The sequence below is a fragment of the Diabrotica undecimpunctata genome, chromosome 9 (genome assembly GCF_040954645.1).
Source record: "Diabrotica undecimpunctata isolate CICGRU chromosome 9, icDiaUnde3, whole genome shotgun sequence".
Taxonomy (NCBI): Eukaryota; Metazoa; Arthropoda; class Insecta; order Coleoptera; family Chrysomelidae; genus Diabrotica; species Diabrotica undecimpunctata.
This window is the reverse complement of record NC_092811.1, coordinates 112,086,828-112,103,950: the sequence shown is the minus strand read 5'-3', so window position 1 is coordinate 112,103,950 and position 17,123 is coordinate 112,086,828. Positions and strand designations below refer to the sequence as shown.

Below are 17,123 nucleotides of genomic sequence, written 5' to 3'. Positions count from 1 at the left end.
AGTTTATTAAAATTTAAGAGCGATATTGCTTATTTAATTGATTTATACGATAAATTTAATGAAACAAACCTACAGCTACAAGGTGATAATTTGAATTTGATCAAAGCAAAAGGAACTATTTCCTCGTTCGTGTCAAAACTTAATTTGTATAGGCAAAATTTGGGTCGGAGACAATTTCATCGGTTTCAAAATCTTTCCTCTCTGGAGACAAATGATGAAGACATTCTGGTATATTGCCAGCACTTGGAAGCACTTCAAGAAGATTTTAGAAATAGATTTCAGGATATCCTTGGTCTGATTATTCCAGATTGGGTGCTAGAACCGTTCTCAAGTTTAGAAACAGCAGAATTATCACTACAGGAGGAATTGATAGAAGTGTCAAAAAATGAAGAGTTAAAAGTGAAATTTACAAATGGATATCAAGAAATTTTGGCTGCAATGTCAAATTTCAGTATTATATCCAGCTTTATGGGCTGCATCAAAGAAGTTTTTCATTGCCTCTCCTTCATCGTATTTAACCGAAAGAGGATTTAGCATAGTCAGCAATTTATTAACAAAGAAGAGAAATAGACTGTCCATAGTGGAGCGCGGTGATTTAAGATTGCTGATGACAAGTATGAAACCAAATATTGACAGATTACTATCATTACATCAAGCTCAGCCTTCTCATTAAAAATGTTATATTATTATTATATTGTTTTTTATGATATGTATTTAAGTTAAAGTTTGATCAATACATGAATACTGTATTTTTAAATAAAACATTTTTTTTTAATTTGTTGTTGCTTGGATTAGTTAAGGGGTCGTCGAATCATATTCAAGGTAGCCTTTGACCCAAAAAAGGTAAAACAATTGTGAATGAAAGTGCGTTACTAATTTTAAGAATGGAAGAGTTTTTTAAGGGGGGCGTTAAGTATTTTGTTTTTGGAAAAATGGGCGGTAGGCCGAAAAAGATTGGGAACCACTGTTATATATAATTACATTATTTTTAATCCCATATTAATTACGTAAACTTACACTCATACCTTTACTGTTGCTATTTCCTTCTTCATATTTCAGGCTACACTCTGTATATCTTTGAGATTTAGTCTTACTATAGCTGTAATCCTCCCTATATATTTTTTAAGGGTTTTTTTTATTAAATTACATCAAAAATCCTCAAAACTGTAAAAATGTAAAATCGCTAAATTTACAATGTATAATAATTATTCAACGAGAAACCTTCTACATACTGTAGATATGTGGGTAACTTGTGGAAAAGTTAGTATATATAAAATCCTCAAAGTTTTCGTTTAAAATCGTTTGCTACTTTCTATCAAAATATCATAAATTAAACCCAAACGTTTCTTGAGCTATATTGTTTTCACAGTAAATAGATCCACATAACCCAGATCTGGTGGAAACTTTCAAATTGTTCGATTTAAAGTTCTATATACTTCTGCTGTAATAAAAACCAGACGCAAACCTGCAATAAAAATTTATTCAATTTAGTTGTTGCCCACAGGGTTTATTTTAAAAATAAATGCTATTGGCTGTATTACATTCTCAAACGTTTTAAATGTTTAAATGTATGAACTGGAAATGGATTCATTTAAAACTAAGTATTATTAAAAAAAGGTTTTTATTTGAGTTGATGTTTCGACAGGTATTCCATGTCTTTATCGAAGCTATATCTAAAATTATTTGATTATTTTTATCATAGTATTTACAAAAAGTACTAATAAAAACTTACAATAAAACGTAAATTATTCCATTTGGAGTAAAATAAAATGATCAGTCGTGAACGTGTACCCTCTTTATAAACACAAAGGGAGGTTTACACAAAGAACGATATTAAAGTTCGGGCTTCAGTCTGGTAGAGGTATCTTGGTCGGGGTTTGACAGGGCTAGACTATCGACTAGAAAAAAAAACGAGTGAGATGGAGAGACACGAAAGAGAAGATAATCTTGGGCACCACCCTAATTTTGAAAGGAATAGGGAAACCTAGTAAATAAGAGAATGGGCAGATAATAAGATAAGAACGATAACGAGAAAGTGACGACAACGTAAAGAATATAAAACAAAAACAATACGAGAAAGATACAGATAGTTATTATACGGAACGGAGTTGCTGACGTGAAAATAAAATTAAAAAGAATTGAACTCGGTAAACAACAACCAAAAATTAATATAAGAATGCTAAAAAACGAATTAAAAAATAATGTGAATGTTAATACGCAAAAAACACTAACTGACAACAAACAAATTATGGACGTAAATAAAAAGTGGTATAATATAAAAAACACATTACTGAAACCAGCTTATGAAAGTTTGATACAACATAGGTCAGAGGCTAAAAAGCAGTGGATAACAGAAGAAATACTACTCCAGATGAAAGAAAGAAGGAAATATAAAGGAAAAGATCTACAGAAGTATAAAGAAATACAACGAATAATTAAGGAAAAATCAAAAAAGCTAAGGAAATCTATTTGATGAAACAATGTAAAGAAATAGAAGAACTAGAAACACAATATGATATGAGAAATATGTACAAAAAAAATAAGAGAAGTGACTGGAATGGGTCGAAATAGACAGCAAGGACACGTAAAAGACAAAAAAGGAGTACTACTAATAGATTTACTAGAGAAATTAGGACGATGGGAGGAGTGCGTTGGAAAACTTTTCTATGATGAAAGAGGTGAAATGCAGAAAATACAAGAATTAAATCCTATAGAGAGACAGAAGATCACGATAGATGAAATCAAATATGCTGTCAAAAACTCTAAAGACAATAAGGCAGCTGGATTAGATGAAATACCAGTAGAACTGTTAAAACTAGTGGAAGAGGATAACTTGGAAGTATTGGCAGATTTATTCAACACGGTGTACGATACGCGAATAATACCACAAGAGTGGCTGAAGTCAGCATTTATAACCATTTCTAAAAAACAAGCAGCAAAAGAGTGCTCTGATTATCGAACACTGAGCCTCATGACTCTCACTTTAAAAGTACTACTAAAAGTAATGCATAGGATAATATACGAAAGGCTAGAGAAGGATATTACCGAGACGAAGTTTGGGTTCCGAAATGGAATGGGTACTCGAGAAGGACTATTTGCCATCAACATATTGATTCAGCGATGTCGGGATGTAAACGTTGATCTACACTTGTGCTTTGTTGACTACGGAAAAGCTTTCGATAAAGTAAGATATGAAAAACTAATATCAATACTTATGAACAAGTGCATTGACAGTAAAATTATAAATATAGTGCAAACATTATATTGGAACCAAAGTGCCATAGTTCAAATTGATGGGAACACTTATAAGAAATGAAGATCTGTAGAGGAGTTAGACAGGGATGTGTTTTATCGCCTTATATTATAATTTATATTCTTAAGAAATTTTTCAAAACACGCTCAATAATATCTTAGCGGGAGTTACCGTTAACGGAAAATTAATTAACAACTTACGATATGCAGACGACACTGTGATCATAGCAACGAGTATAGAAGATCTACAACATCTTATCGAAAGCTTAAGTATGAATAGTGCTGAGATGGGAATTACTATAAACGCTAAAAAAACGAAGTACATGCTAATTACAAAAGATCACAAAATATACATCACCTATTGACAATCAATGGTAACGTGATAGAACAAGTAGAAAAATATCAGTACTTGGGGACTTTGATCAATGAAACCAATGATCATACTGCAGAAATAAACAAGCAAATAGAGATTGCCAGATCAGCGATTATACGAATGAAGCCACTCCTAACATACAAAAATCCAAATTGGGAGATCAGACTACGTACCATTCGCTGGTACGAAAAAATACAATTTAAAAATATTCGAGGCTTTCGAACTCTGGTTATACCGTAGAGTATTAAAAAGTACTGGAGAGGGTTGGTAAAAAACAGAACTAATCACCACTATACAAACCAGAAAACTGGAATACCTAGGCCACGTGATGAGGGGACCAAAATATGAAATTTTGAGACTCATAATACAGGAAAAGATTTAAGGAAAAAGATCTGTTGGCCGAAGTCAGAACTCATGGTTGAAGAATCTACGTGATTGGCATCAATGCAGATCTATTGATTTGTTTAGAGCAGCAAGTTCAAAAATAAAAATAGCCATTATGATTGCCATTTCGCTTCTAAAAATGAATCAATCCATATTTTCACATGAAAAAAAAAACATAATACTTAAAATACATGGTTGCAACCGAAAAACAAGGTTTTACAAAAATTCGCTAACGGAATTATTCCACAAGATGTTTCAAAGTTAGGATAAAAAAACACATTTTAATTAACTAAAAAAATCTTTTGACCAAAATTTTCTCCGTTGCGTTTTTTTGCATCTGAGTGTAAATTGTCAATGCGTACATACAGTTTCATATAATTGGCACGTGTCTGAGAGATATACCGGTAGAGAAGCGGAAATCGTAATGTTGAGGATTGGCGAAGAACCAAATGGAAATTGTGTTACCTCAATTCTCAGGGTGGTTCAAAGGTAAAACAGCGGCAGAATCCAATCAGTTATAGGCAGTATTGAATATACGGCAATAAAAAGCAACTACTTAGTAGCAGTATATAACAAATCAGCGGCAGAATGTAATTATTTGTAGGCGGTACTGAATATACGGCAGTAGGACGCAATATACAAGATACGAAGTCTGAAGTACGATGGCCAACAGAAGTGAAATCCAAGTCTATAGTTAATAAAAAAAATTGAAATTAGCTTGACAATAACAAGATATGATCTGAATAAATGACATACCGCCAAGTTGACCTGCTTATCTCGAAGGATGGTACACAAATAAAGTAATACTTTTCGAAATTCGTATGAGAGCTTAAATTTTCTCTAAAGAGGGGATTTTTTTAGTCATGCCCTAATTATACTTTAGAATTGAAAAGCGACTCGGGTAAGAGGGACCTCCTTGATTTTCGAAGGTTTTTTAGAAAGCGAGAGAATTATACCTGTTCTTAGAAGTCAAGGGTTGGTGATTAGACAAAACACACAAGCTATTGACTTGTTTCTGAGAAGGGAAAGTATCATAAGGAAACCATGACTTGCCCTTGATAATATATGTCAATTGGAAAGTGTAGTATAACACAGGTTTACAAAAAAAATATTTTTTAAAATTGTTTGGAATTTCATAACTGATTTTTATGTATTTTTCAGCGCTGATTGCAAAAATGCAATCCATTTTTTTCTATCAGGTAAGGTTTTCTCACAAAAAAGGAATTACTTTTTGGTATAATAACAAAATTTTAGCAATTTTTCAAATTTTTTCTTAAGTTAAAGGATTTTATTTCATGTATAATACATGTTATAAACTACATATCTAGTACACTTACATTTCTCTTTAAGCTCATAAGTCCTTATAGTAACGCTTTTGCTTTCCGTCGAAGCTTCTTTTATTGCTTTTCCGGCTGTGTACTCGTTGAGGGTCATCTTGTTTTAGCATCCAGCAGTAGTCCGCTATCATGTTGACGTTCCATCTTCCTTGATACCTTCTTTCCATTTCCTTGATATCTTGGTGGAATCTTTCATCCTGCTCTTCACTTACATCACCAAGGTTTGCAGGGAAGTAGTCTAGATGTGAATGGAGGAAATGAACTTTAATGCTTATGTTACATCCCAGCTTCTTAAAGTTGTCGAGCATGTCTGCGACGATTGTCTTGTAGTTAGGATCTTTTTTGTTTCCTAGGAAACCGGTAACAACTAATTTAAAAGATGTCCATGCTGCTTTTTCGTTTGTTTCCATTTTGTCCATAAAATTGGGATCTCTCATCAGTTTTCTAATGTCTGGTCCGACAAAGACTCCTTCCTTTAGTTTTGCCTCGGATAAACCAGGAAACTGTCCACAAAGATACTTGAAACACTCCCCTTCTTTTGGCAACGCCTTTACAAATTGTTTCATTAACCCCAACTTAATGTAGAGTGGTGGTAGTAATACCTTTTTGGGATCCACAAGGCTTTTCCTCTCAACATTTTTAACCCCCACCTATAAGGTTTTTCTCAAGGGCCAAACTTTTTTAATGTAGTGTTGCTTTCTGTCTCTACTGTCCCATTCACAGAGAAAGCAAGGGAACTTTGTATAACCACTTTGTTGACCAAGCAGCATTGAGATCACTTTCAAATCACCACATAGTGTCCATTTATGGTCTGAATAGCAGAGTTTGTTTAAAACCAGTTCGAGGTTTTCATAACATTCTTTCAAGTGAACAGAATGTCCAACTGGCATAGAAGCATACTTATTGCCATTGTGTAGAAGCACTGCTTTAAGGCTTCTTTTTGAAGAATCTATAAAAAGTCTCCACTCATCAGGAGCATATTCTATTTTGAAACGTGCCATAAGTCCAGGAACATCACTGCAAAACACCAAGTCACCTTCTTGAGAGAAAAAAGATACAAACTTCTTTTCCCTGGAACGATACCAAGAAAAGGACGTACCCGGAGCCAACATATTTTTATCTTTTAATCTAGACCCTAAAAGTTCTGCCGAGTCTTTAGGAAGACCTAGGTCTCTAACTAAATCATTCAGTTCAGAGAATGGAACAGAATCGGTTGTGCCAGGATCGTAGCCATCACTGTCTTCTTCACTTTCACCTAGCTGAGCCAATGGCTCGTGGTTATCTAAAATACCATCCAAAGAAACTGGAGGAGAGGGTATTGGTACTTCAGGTCCATGAGGAACAGGGCAAATGGCTGATTTGATGTTAGGGTAAGAAATATCCTTTTTGTTTTTCAAATTAAAACCTTGAACATTGCAAGAACAAAAATAGCAGTCATCACTATGGTTTTTGGGCTCCCTCCAAACCATTGGTATTCCAAAACGAAATGACTGCTTTTTACCTTGAAACCATTGTCTCAGTTTTTCAACACACACTGAACAAACTTTGTGTGGGGCCCAAGACTTGTCTTGATCACCCAACTTTATACCAAAATAGGCAAAATATACCTTTTCAACAAAATCGGAAATGTTTCTTTGTTGCTTTTTAACTGTATAGTTACCAGAAATGTAGCAGAAGCAATCTGGTGAGTTGATACATCCTCTGGTAGCCATTTTTCATAAAACAACTTCACACCACAAGAAAACAATCTGTTTAGGCTGATGCCTTGAATTTATGTTCTTTGTAGTTCGATAGAAAATCACTGAAAGTTATTTGATTCACACTTTATTGCCAACTATCCGTGTGTCACGAGATATCATTTAATACTACTCTCACAATCACTACTACAAATCACTAGTAACCACAGCACGTGAACAGCACAGAGTAAAGAGATACTGTGAACTGAAGAACAGGTAGCAGAAGCTCACTGCTTGGTGATGGAGAGAGGGATGGGCACTGTGGCAGACAGGCACTGACATAAAAGATGCTCAGTGAGTCAGTAAGTGGATGGCGAGGGAGGGGAGGCAATGGACAAGTACCGACATGAAAATAATGCTGGTTTCTCCTAATCAACTCTTTATTTTACTACAACTTGTATAGTAAAAAACAGCTAAGTAACTGAAAATACCTTAAAGTATTTTTTATACTTATTAAAAGTACTATGGGCTTAATAAACAGTTCATAAAGATCCAAAAAACAAAAATTCAAACTCACTAGAGTACGGAACTATGTATAAAAATATCGAAAAAAAGCTAAAAATAGACAAGCAGTTTGTGGAATAACTGTACGTGATGGAATGTTTTCACTATTTTTCCCAAAATTAGCGTTGAAAATACTATAAAAATCACTTATTCAATTTTAAACAATTTTTATGTCGCAGACCTGTGTAATTCTTCTAAGAATTTGTTAGCCATGGGCGTAGCTTAAAGAAATTTGTTAAGGAAAAAATTTGGAAGAATTTGCGGGATGATTCAACATGCTTCAAAGGTATATATAACACATCACACATTTTTTCGAAAACAATTCAGGATTTTTAAAAACCTTCTGCTGTCAAGGTGTCAATTTTCTTTATCGGTGAATTATTTGTTTGATGTTTTGAGGTACCTAGTACATGGCCAATTAAAAATTGTTAAAATAAATTTTATTTAATAAATTCATATATTTTTTGTCATTTATAACATTTGCATCTATCTCTTATTTGATCATTGTATCTTTCATATTCTCAATAACCACGGTATATTTTTTGAGCAGTGTATAACGACTCACACGTACACGTGTTTAATTACTTCGCTAAAGAAATTTATGTGGACACTAAAATGCTTTTATGTGCTTATTATTAAATTTTGTCTAAACTACAAACCAGTAGATTTTACCCACGTTTTTTATCTAACATCTGTGATTTCTACAAAATGGATCATACAAGTTATTAAACTGAATTGCCACACGCATGGTTATTATTCGTAGAGAGAGTCCAAAGAAACGTTAAATTTAATTTACGTTTTTTTTTAATTATTATTATCACTAATATATATATTACCATTTGTTCTGTATTTGCGACCGATATTGCAAATTATATTTTGATTATATTGAACCCTAATATATGGTTTATTACGTAATCAGCTATTTACCTGAGGTTTTTTAAAGAATATACTTACTTAAATAAGAAATTATAAAGACTGAGTCCTGAAACAAGCTAACATACCTTAAAGCATCGTCAGTTCTCTACAAAAAGTAATGATGTAAGAATATAAGTAAAACAAGAATAAAAAACGAACAAGGTTCATACTTACAAAACAATTTGCAGGTTTTTAAAATGTTATGAAAACTCTATAATCATTAATTTAATTTTTAGGTGATTTTTTTATTTTGACCGTTGGCTTCATTTGGATGTATTGTTAAAGCTCTTTTAAGTGTCGAACCTCACTAGTATGCTTTCGGTTGTTTGCTGTACGTTGTTGAATGTCATAGTTCCACATGTGGCTTGCTTTCGTACATAAATTTATTTAGAATGCAGTGAGGTACGATTATCGAGGGAATTGGTGAAAAGGAAAAAACGCAAGTTTTTAAAACAGAATTTAAAATTTTTTTTATATTATATTCGATAAAGAATGGACCAATTTAGACTCTTAGTTAAAAAAAAAGAAGAATAGGGATATAAAGTTCTTATTTGTCCTGCATGGTGATTTGTTATTTGTTCTGTATGATGAGAAAGTGATATATCTGGCTCAAGTTATCGATGTCAGTTCTTTTATTTAGGGAAGTTCGATATTTTAGAATTTGGTGCATTTCAAGGAGGGATCGCTTATGATAATTTTGTTGTTTGCACAATATTTTAGTATTCGTGAAATCGATACTGTGTTTAGTTGAAATGGCATGTTGTGTAAGAGCACAAGAAGATTTAGAAATCCTAATGTTGCTTTTATGAGACGTTAGTTGACCTTGAAGAGAGCGGCTGGTCTGGCCAATGTAGCAGGAATTGCAATCTGCACAGGGTATGTATGCAGAGTGCAACTGTGCAGAGTGTAAAATTAAATTTAAGGAAGGTAAAATAAATGAAGAGGAATGGGAAGGATGAAGAAGGACATCAGATTGAAAAAACAACACCAAAAAAAGATAAAGTCAAAAAAATTGGAAGGAGATGAAGCAATAGCGATGACAAACAAAAAGCAGCTGCATGAATTCGAAGAAAACTTAAATACTTCTAGTCGAAAAACAGTCCCAATGTTTAACTTTAGCCATTCATCGATTATCCGAACATTAAAAAAAATTGAAATGCATCACTATAAAATTAAATCGACTAAGGAACTTACGGAAAGGTACTTTAAAAGAATAATGTACTTTTTTAAAAAAATAATGGCAATCTTAGACAACAATGTATTCCAATTAAAACGTGTTTTGTGTTAGGGTGGGTTGCACTTCACTGGCATGCTAATCGTCAGAATTGCCGCTATTGGTCTAGGGAAAATCCCCACTGGATGAGAGAAGAACATACACAATATCCTGAAAGGTTAATGCATATGAATGAATTGTTTAAAACCATATCATAGTTTTTCATTGAGGGTAATTTGAATGGCGATACTTATTTAGCACTTCTCCAGAAGAATATTATACCAACTTTGACAAACTTATATTCTAAACCAGCAAATCACTAGTCACCACAAACAAAGTTCTAGCGAATGTGATTTTTTTAGCAAAATAGAGCACCACCCTATTACCAAATAGGTGGATAGTGAGGCAAGGATGGATAGAATGACCAACACAATCTTCTGATTTGATGCCTTTAGATTTTTCCTTACGGGGAAATGTCAAAGATATTGTAAACAAAACCAAACCTTTTGATTTAGCTGACTTAAAAAAACGAATCTCTATCATCAGATGCTATATATTTTCTACATTATTATACGGGGTAGAGGCATGGACGCTCTCCGAAGCTTTTTAAGGAAAGCTCGAGGCCTTCGAGATGTGGTGTTACAGGCGCATCTTTCGAATTTCATAGAAGGAATTTGTGAATAATATGCGAGACCACTAACACAATCAAAGAGCGCAAATTAGAATATATTATCCATGTTATAAGACCTAAACACAGATGTGGCTTATTGCAACTCATTATTTAGGGCAAGGTATTTGAAAAGAGAGGACCAGGGAGAAGAAGAATATTTTGGCTTCAAAACCTAAGGAAGTGGTTCAATACGTCTACAACCGCACTATTCCGAATAACTGCAAGTAAAGTTAGGATAGCTATGCTAATCGCCAACATCCGGAACCGATAGGCACCCTAAGAAGAAGAAAAAGACGAATAAGGCTTGCGATTATATGTAGACATATACTGTTGTTTTATTGACTTCCAAAAGGCATTTGATCGTGTTAAGCACTCTATATTGATCGAAGCTCTAAAAGACATTGGCTTGGACGGCAGAGATGTTCGAATAATTGCAAATTCATATTAGAATCAAACAACATCAGTTTTAGAAGATGATGTGGAATCACAGGCTCTTAATATTAAAGGAAGAGTACGGCAGGGATGCCTGTTGTCACCTCTGCTTTTCAACATTTACTCCGAAAGCACTTTCTGAAAAATAAGAAGGAATACTTGTGAACAGTGGTCATCAATAATTCGCGATTTGCGGACGATACAGTACTCCTAGCTTCTAGTCAAGAAGATCTGCAAACACTACTTGATAGTGTCGTTGAGAGTTGTAGGGAGGCAGGTCTGGATCTAAACATACGGAAAACCAAAATACTCGTAATAAGTAAACAACAGCATATAAAACCGTCTATATATGTAAATAATACCAAACTTGAGCAAGTTGATAAAATCGTATACCTTGGACAGCAATTAAATTGTAACGCAGAAAGTCACGGCGAAATTAGATCTAGGATAGAGCAGGCTAGAGCGGCTTTTAGAAGGATGTCCAAGGTGTTATGTAACAGAGACCTAAAATTGGCATTGAGGATCCGCCTACTTCGCTGCTACGTGTTCTCGGTCTTACTTTATGGTGTCGAGTCCTGTACTGTGAACAAAATCGATCTAAATCGCCTTGAGGCTTTCGAAATGTGGTGCTATAGAAGAATTTTAAAAGTTTCCTGGGTGGAGAAGATTCAAAACTCCACAATACTAGAACGTCTCAGCAAGACTACTGAGATCATAAAAAGCATCAAACAGAGAAAGCTGGAGTATTTTGGACATGTAATGAGAGGTCCCAAATATAAGTTGCTACAAAATATCATGCAAGAAAAAATAGCAGGCAAACGCAGTCCAGGACGCAGAATAACCTCATGGTTGAAGAACTTGCGAGATTGGTATGGTGTTGATACAAGCATGCTATTTAGGGTGGCAGTGAATAAAATTAAGATAGCTGTGATGGTAACCAACGTTCTCAAAGGACATGGTACATGAAGAAGAAGAAGATTATATAGTCACGCCTATGGTAGATTGGAGCAGAGCCCGTTTTTGTCGATCTCGCCTAAGATGTTGAGTAACGTATGAAAAAATTTCTATTTAAAATTAGGATGTTACCAAGATGTTCGCGACGAGCATTTTGAACCACGATATTCACATTAATGTATTTTTTTGTTTTTTATATTATCAAAAATTAAGCAGTATCACTTATTGGTTTTTCAGTATAGTGTAGCAAATTTCTGTACTAAGATTATTTTTTTCTAGTGTTATTTATTGCAATAAACCTGAGCACACACACACCGATAACTATAACAATATTTCCGAAAAAGTTGAAGATATGTATAAGTTATTTTACATGGGATATGTCAAGAATATTCTAAGAAATTAAAAAATTTATTATTAGGATAGTATATTTAAAATAAGTCAGTTGATATCAGGTACTGCAAAATAACACACCCTGTAAAATTTTTTGTTGCAATACATGCATGCATAAAAATACCAACCGAACTGTTCGAGTATTTTTTAACACGCCCCATTTATGTATTATGGAATTTATTACATTTGGCTGTTCCACTCTTTCTAAAAAGGTTACTAAGGTTAAAGTTATTATAATTTTTGATACAGATCAGTATGTATTGATTTTAGAAGTAAAAAAGTGTTATCGAGTCAAGATTTTCATTCATGTCTTTCAGATTTCAGAATTCGGTGCTTGTCCGAAGATTCCATGCAACAACGGATATTATCCCATACACGAAGCAGCCAAAAATGCTTCATCCAAAACTTTAGAAGTTTTCCTGCAATGGGGCGAGTCACGAGGTTGCAGCAGACAGGAAATGATTTCGTTCTACGATTCCGAAGGAAACGTACCACTTCACTCTGCCGTCCATGGAGGTGATATAAAGGCTGTTGAATTGTGTATAAAGTAAGAAATTTTTTAAATATCGCAATATCGTACACAATATGTCTCTTTAGTTTTATTTTCATGTACCTATTTTGAATTTAATACGGTTTGCTCAGTTGCTCCTTATATATAAACTCTATTAATAAATTTACAATAGGCATTTTACTACGAAATTATTTTAGAATAAGTGAATGAATTATATGAAATTTCGAAGACAATAGTTTTTAATCTTAAATTTATAAAATCATTTTTTTAATATTTTAGTGTATAAGCAGGTAATAATAAATTAATTCTCTATCCTAACTAGGTCAGGTGCTAAGATCTCCATACAACAACAGGATCTATCAACTCCAGTTCATCTGGCTTGTGCTCAAGGTGCTACCGAAATTGTCAAGATTATGTTTAAAATGCAACCAGATGAAAAACTGCCGTGTCTTCAGTCGTGCGATGTTCAGAAGATGACGCCGCTTCACTGTGCCGCTATGTTTGACCATCCCGAAATAGTAGAATATTTGGTCAGTGAGGGAGCAGATATAAACGTGATGGACAAAGAAAGACGATCGCCAATGCTGCTTGCGGCGTTAAGAGGAGGTTGGAGGACAGTACACACATTAATAAGGTAAAGATTTTCTATTTGTCACTTCTATATGAATTCGTTCTATTATTTTGTGTTGCCTGTAGTTTATTTTTTTTTTTGTTTCTCTTCATGACACATTTATCACATATTCTGTTGAGTAATAGGCTCATTTAAAAAATCCACTTTGCACTCGATTTACAAATTAGAATAAATAAAGACGTCGTCCAGTAAAGATTCGTTCCAGTAAAGTTCTTGTCCATTCTTGTTACTTGATGATAGTGCAGGTTTGTAATTATTCGTATTACACGAAATGCCACTAGACAAAAAGTTTAAGGTCGTACCCTTTACCATAAATGAATTAGTCGAGGCATTGGATGCACTCAAGATACATAGGTGATCCAGACTAGACCAGATAGCGCCCGAAGCGGTAAAGGGTCTAGGATACGTGGTACCTGGGTGGCTTTTGCAGCAAATGAATTCATTCCTTGAAGCACAGACATTTCCTGAGGTTGGAAGGTTGGTACTGCTTCCCAAAACTGGGGAAAAATTTTGCCCCATATGCTTCCTCCTATGCCTAGGAAAGTTGTACGAGAGGATGCGGCGATTACGAATCGACGACACGATTGAGAGATCAGGAGGCCTATCCCCGAGACAATTCGTATTCTGCAAAGGTAAGAGCACAGTTGAGGTAAGGTTGATTTTGAGTGTAATCAAGGCATTGCATAACATTGGGGACGAACAGCGATGAGCGGCTCTGCTGCTCTTCGATGTTAGAAATGCATTCAACACTCTGCAGTGAAAAGAGGTGATGCTGGCATTAAAAGAAAGGCATGCCCTAACTATCTGATGAATGTGATGATAGAATATCTTTTCGAGAGAAAGATCATGGTTGAGAAGGGCACGCTCGTTGACGTAACAGCCGGAGTCACACAGGGATTGGTCTTGCGTCCGATGCTGTGGAACCTGGCATATGACGGGGTCATAAACTGCGAATATAGAGAAGGTATAATCCCCTTTGCTTTTGCGGATGATCTCGCTGTGCTGATAGTAGCGCAGGACGAGCCGAATCTCCCATTTTGGGTAAGACATACAGGCAACGTCGTGAGGGACTGGATGACAGATCACGGACTAGAACTCGCAGTAGAAAATACCGAAGCCATCATTCTAAAGGGTAAACGGAACAGACAAGGAATGGAACTTCAACGTGCATGGATACAACTAATATCAAATAAATGCGTCAAATATCTAGGAGTGACACTACAACAATATAGTGGATGGGGGGAGCATATACGGGTGGTAGCCCAGAAGAGTGAGGCTGCGATGGGAAAGGTGATGCCTAACATTGGAGGACCCAAATCAGAAAGCAGGAGGGCTTACAGGGTGTTGTGCAGTCAATCATCCTTTACGCGGCACCAATCTGGAGTGACGCGATAGAGATACGGACCTACAAACGGCTCATGATACGAGTAGACAGACCAATTTTGTTGCGAGTAGCATGCGCCTTCAGGATACTACCTGCAGCGGCCTTGTGGACTATCACGGGTTTTTGCATATTTTCCATAAAAAACTTTTTATACGGGGTGTATCAGATAACGGTGGCCAATACCAACTTGCTCATTTTAAATAGAACACCCTGTATATTAATTAATTTTTAGATTCCTTAGATCATTTTAGACATTTTTTGAATACAATGTCCTATACCTATCTTTGACTTTTTCGGAAATATTAAGTAAAATGCAAAAATTCACATTTAGAAAAGAAAATTATTTATTTGTCGAAAGTCGCTACAACATACAAATCTAATACAAATCTAAACAATAATGTCAATGTAGGAGATGTTCAAAATGCTCCCCACGAATGTCTTGGCAACACCCTAACCGTGAATACAAATTTTTTCTAACGTTACTCAACATCTCAGATGTAATCGATCTAATCGCAAGCGTTATTTGTCTTCTTAAATCAGCTAAGTCACTGATACGAATACTCCCTCATGTATTTATGTTTTGTTTAGTTTTGTATACAATACTTTTCACATATCCCATAAGAAAAAGTCTAATGGCTTCAAATCGGAGGATCGTGGTGGCCATTCCATCGATCTTCGCCTCCCTATCCACCGATTTGGAAATATTTGGTTGAGGTACTGCCGGACATGGATTTGGTAGTGGGGTGGTGCTCCATATTGTTGAAACCATATTATATTCGCTGGAACTTGACGGTTTCCTGGATCAGGACACAAGTTGGCCAACGTTGGCAATACATAATTTTGGAGCAATGCTAAATAATTGTCGCAATTCAAATTGCCATCTATGAAAAGGGACTTATGATCTGATCTTCAATAATTCCTGCCCACATGTTAACCTTCTCAGGGTATTGAGTATTGCCTTCTCTCATCCAGTGAGGATTTTCCCTTAAAAAATAGCGGTAATTTTGCCGATTAGCATGCCCGTGAAGAGTAAAGGTACACTCATCAGAAAACAAAACATGTTCTAATTGGATCACATTGCTGTCTAACATTGTCATCATTTGTTCACAAAAATACGTTCTCCTGTCAAAATCATCTTCTATGAGCTCCTGATCTTTTAATATTCGAATAACCGATGAATAGCTAATATCGAGTACTGGGGCTGCTTTTCAAACAGATGTATGTGGGTGTCTCTCAAACTCAATCATAATAGCCAATTTGGTATCCTCACTTATTGCATTGGCACCTTCTTTTTTTACCTTCCTAACAGCTCGTGGAATTGCTTCTCTATTTTACTAATTGTCCCTTGAGATATGTGCGGCAAATCATGAAAGGCTTCGTGAAATAAACGAGCTACTTCCATTTGCGTCCGTGTCTTATCTCTATAGCCAATCATCTGTATAATTGTAATTTTGTGCATTTCTGTTAAATGAACCATTTTTCTGGCTTGCGGTTATTGAAATTCAAACGACTATAGCACTGACAACTACTTCTGTCATGTAACAATAAAACATTGGCGTTTTAAACCAAAGTAAACAATTTTTTGTTTTTTTTAACATATCAATAAAAAGGAATGCTTAAATAGTTTTTGCTTACTTTATCATTACCAAGACCTAAATGGGCAAGAAGTATTAAGACAGTGGTAGTGGTAGCGACTTTCGACAAATAAATAATTTTCTTTTCTAAATGTGAATTTTTGAATTTTACTTAATATTTCCGAAAAAGTCAAAGATAGGTATAGGACATTGTATTCAAAAAATGTCTAAAATGATCTAAGGAATCTAAAAATTAATTAATATACAGGGTGTTCTATTTAAAATAAGCAACTTAGTATTGGCCACCGTTATCTGATACACCCCGTATAAAAAGTTTTTATGGAAAAAAATGCGCAACTATAAATACTAATCGACGTGTTCGACCGTTTTTTCGAATACTTCCTCATTTATTTATTAGCTAATTTATTCCATTTGGCTGACACACAGTATATATATATATATATATATATATATATATATATATATATATATATATATATATATATATATATATATATATAAGTTTAGTTTTCCCTGGTAATTTGGATTTGATGACCTAAGTATTAATATTTATAAACTAATCTAATTTCGTTGTAGTAGACTTTTGAAACTACGCTTGGTATTTACGCTAAAGATACATTTTTTTAATGTATCCTACAACTGAAAATAGTTTATTATATTAAAATAGTTGATGCACATTCGGATAGTATAGTGATACCTAACAATCATACGAATAACTGAAAAAATAAAAGCGACGATAACCAATTTGAAACCCACAAAACTCGATTTCAGTATACGGTGTATGTGATCGAATAAAATTACCCGATATGTGTATTTCGCAATATGCATCAGTTTTGATTACA

General features: G+C 34.6%; 1 protein-coding gene across 2 annotated transcripts in view; it reads left to right on the top strand.

The window, feature by feature from the left end:
• Positions 1-17,123, top strand: part of TrpA1 (Transient receptor potential cation channel A1) — a 299,380-nt gene that overhangs the window by 234,209 nt on the left and 48,048 nt on the right. For both annotated transcript variants that reach the window (XM_072544022.1, XM_072544021.1), the window contains exons 7-8: positions 12,478-12,707; positions 12,994-13,305. In XM_072544022.1, the coding sequence (XP_072400123.1) occupies positions 12,478-12,707; positions 12,994-13,305 (542 nt within the window). The remainder of the gene's footprint in view (positions 1-12,477; positions 12,708-12,993; positions 13,306-17,123) is intronic.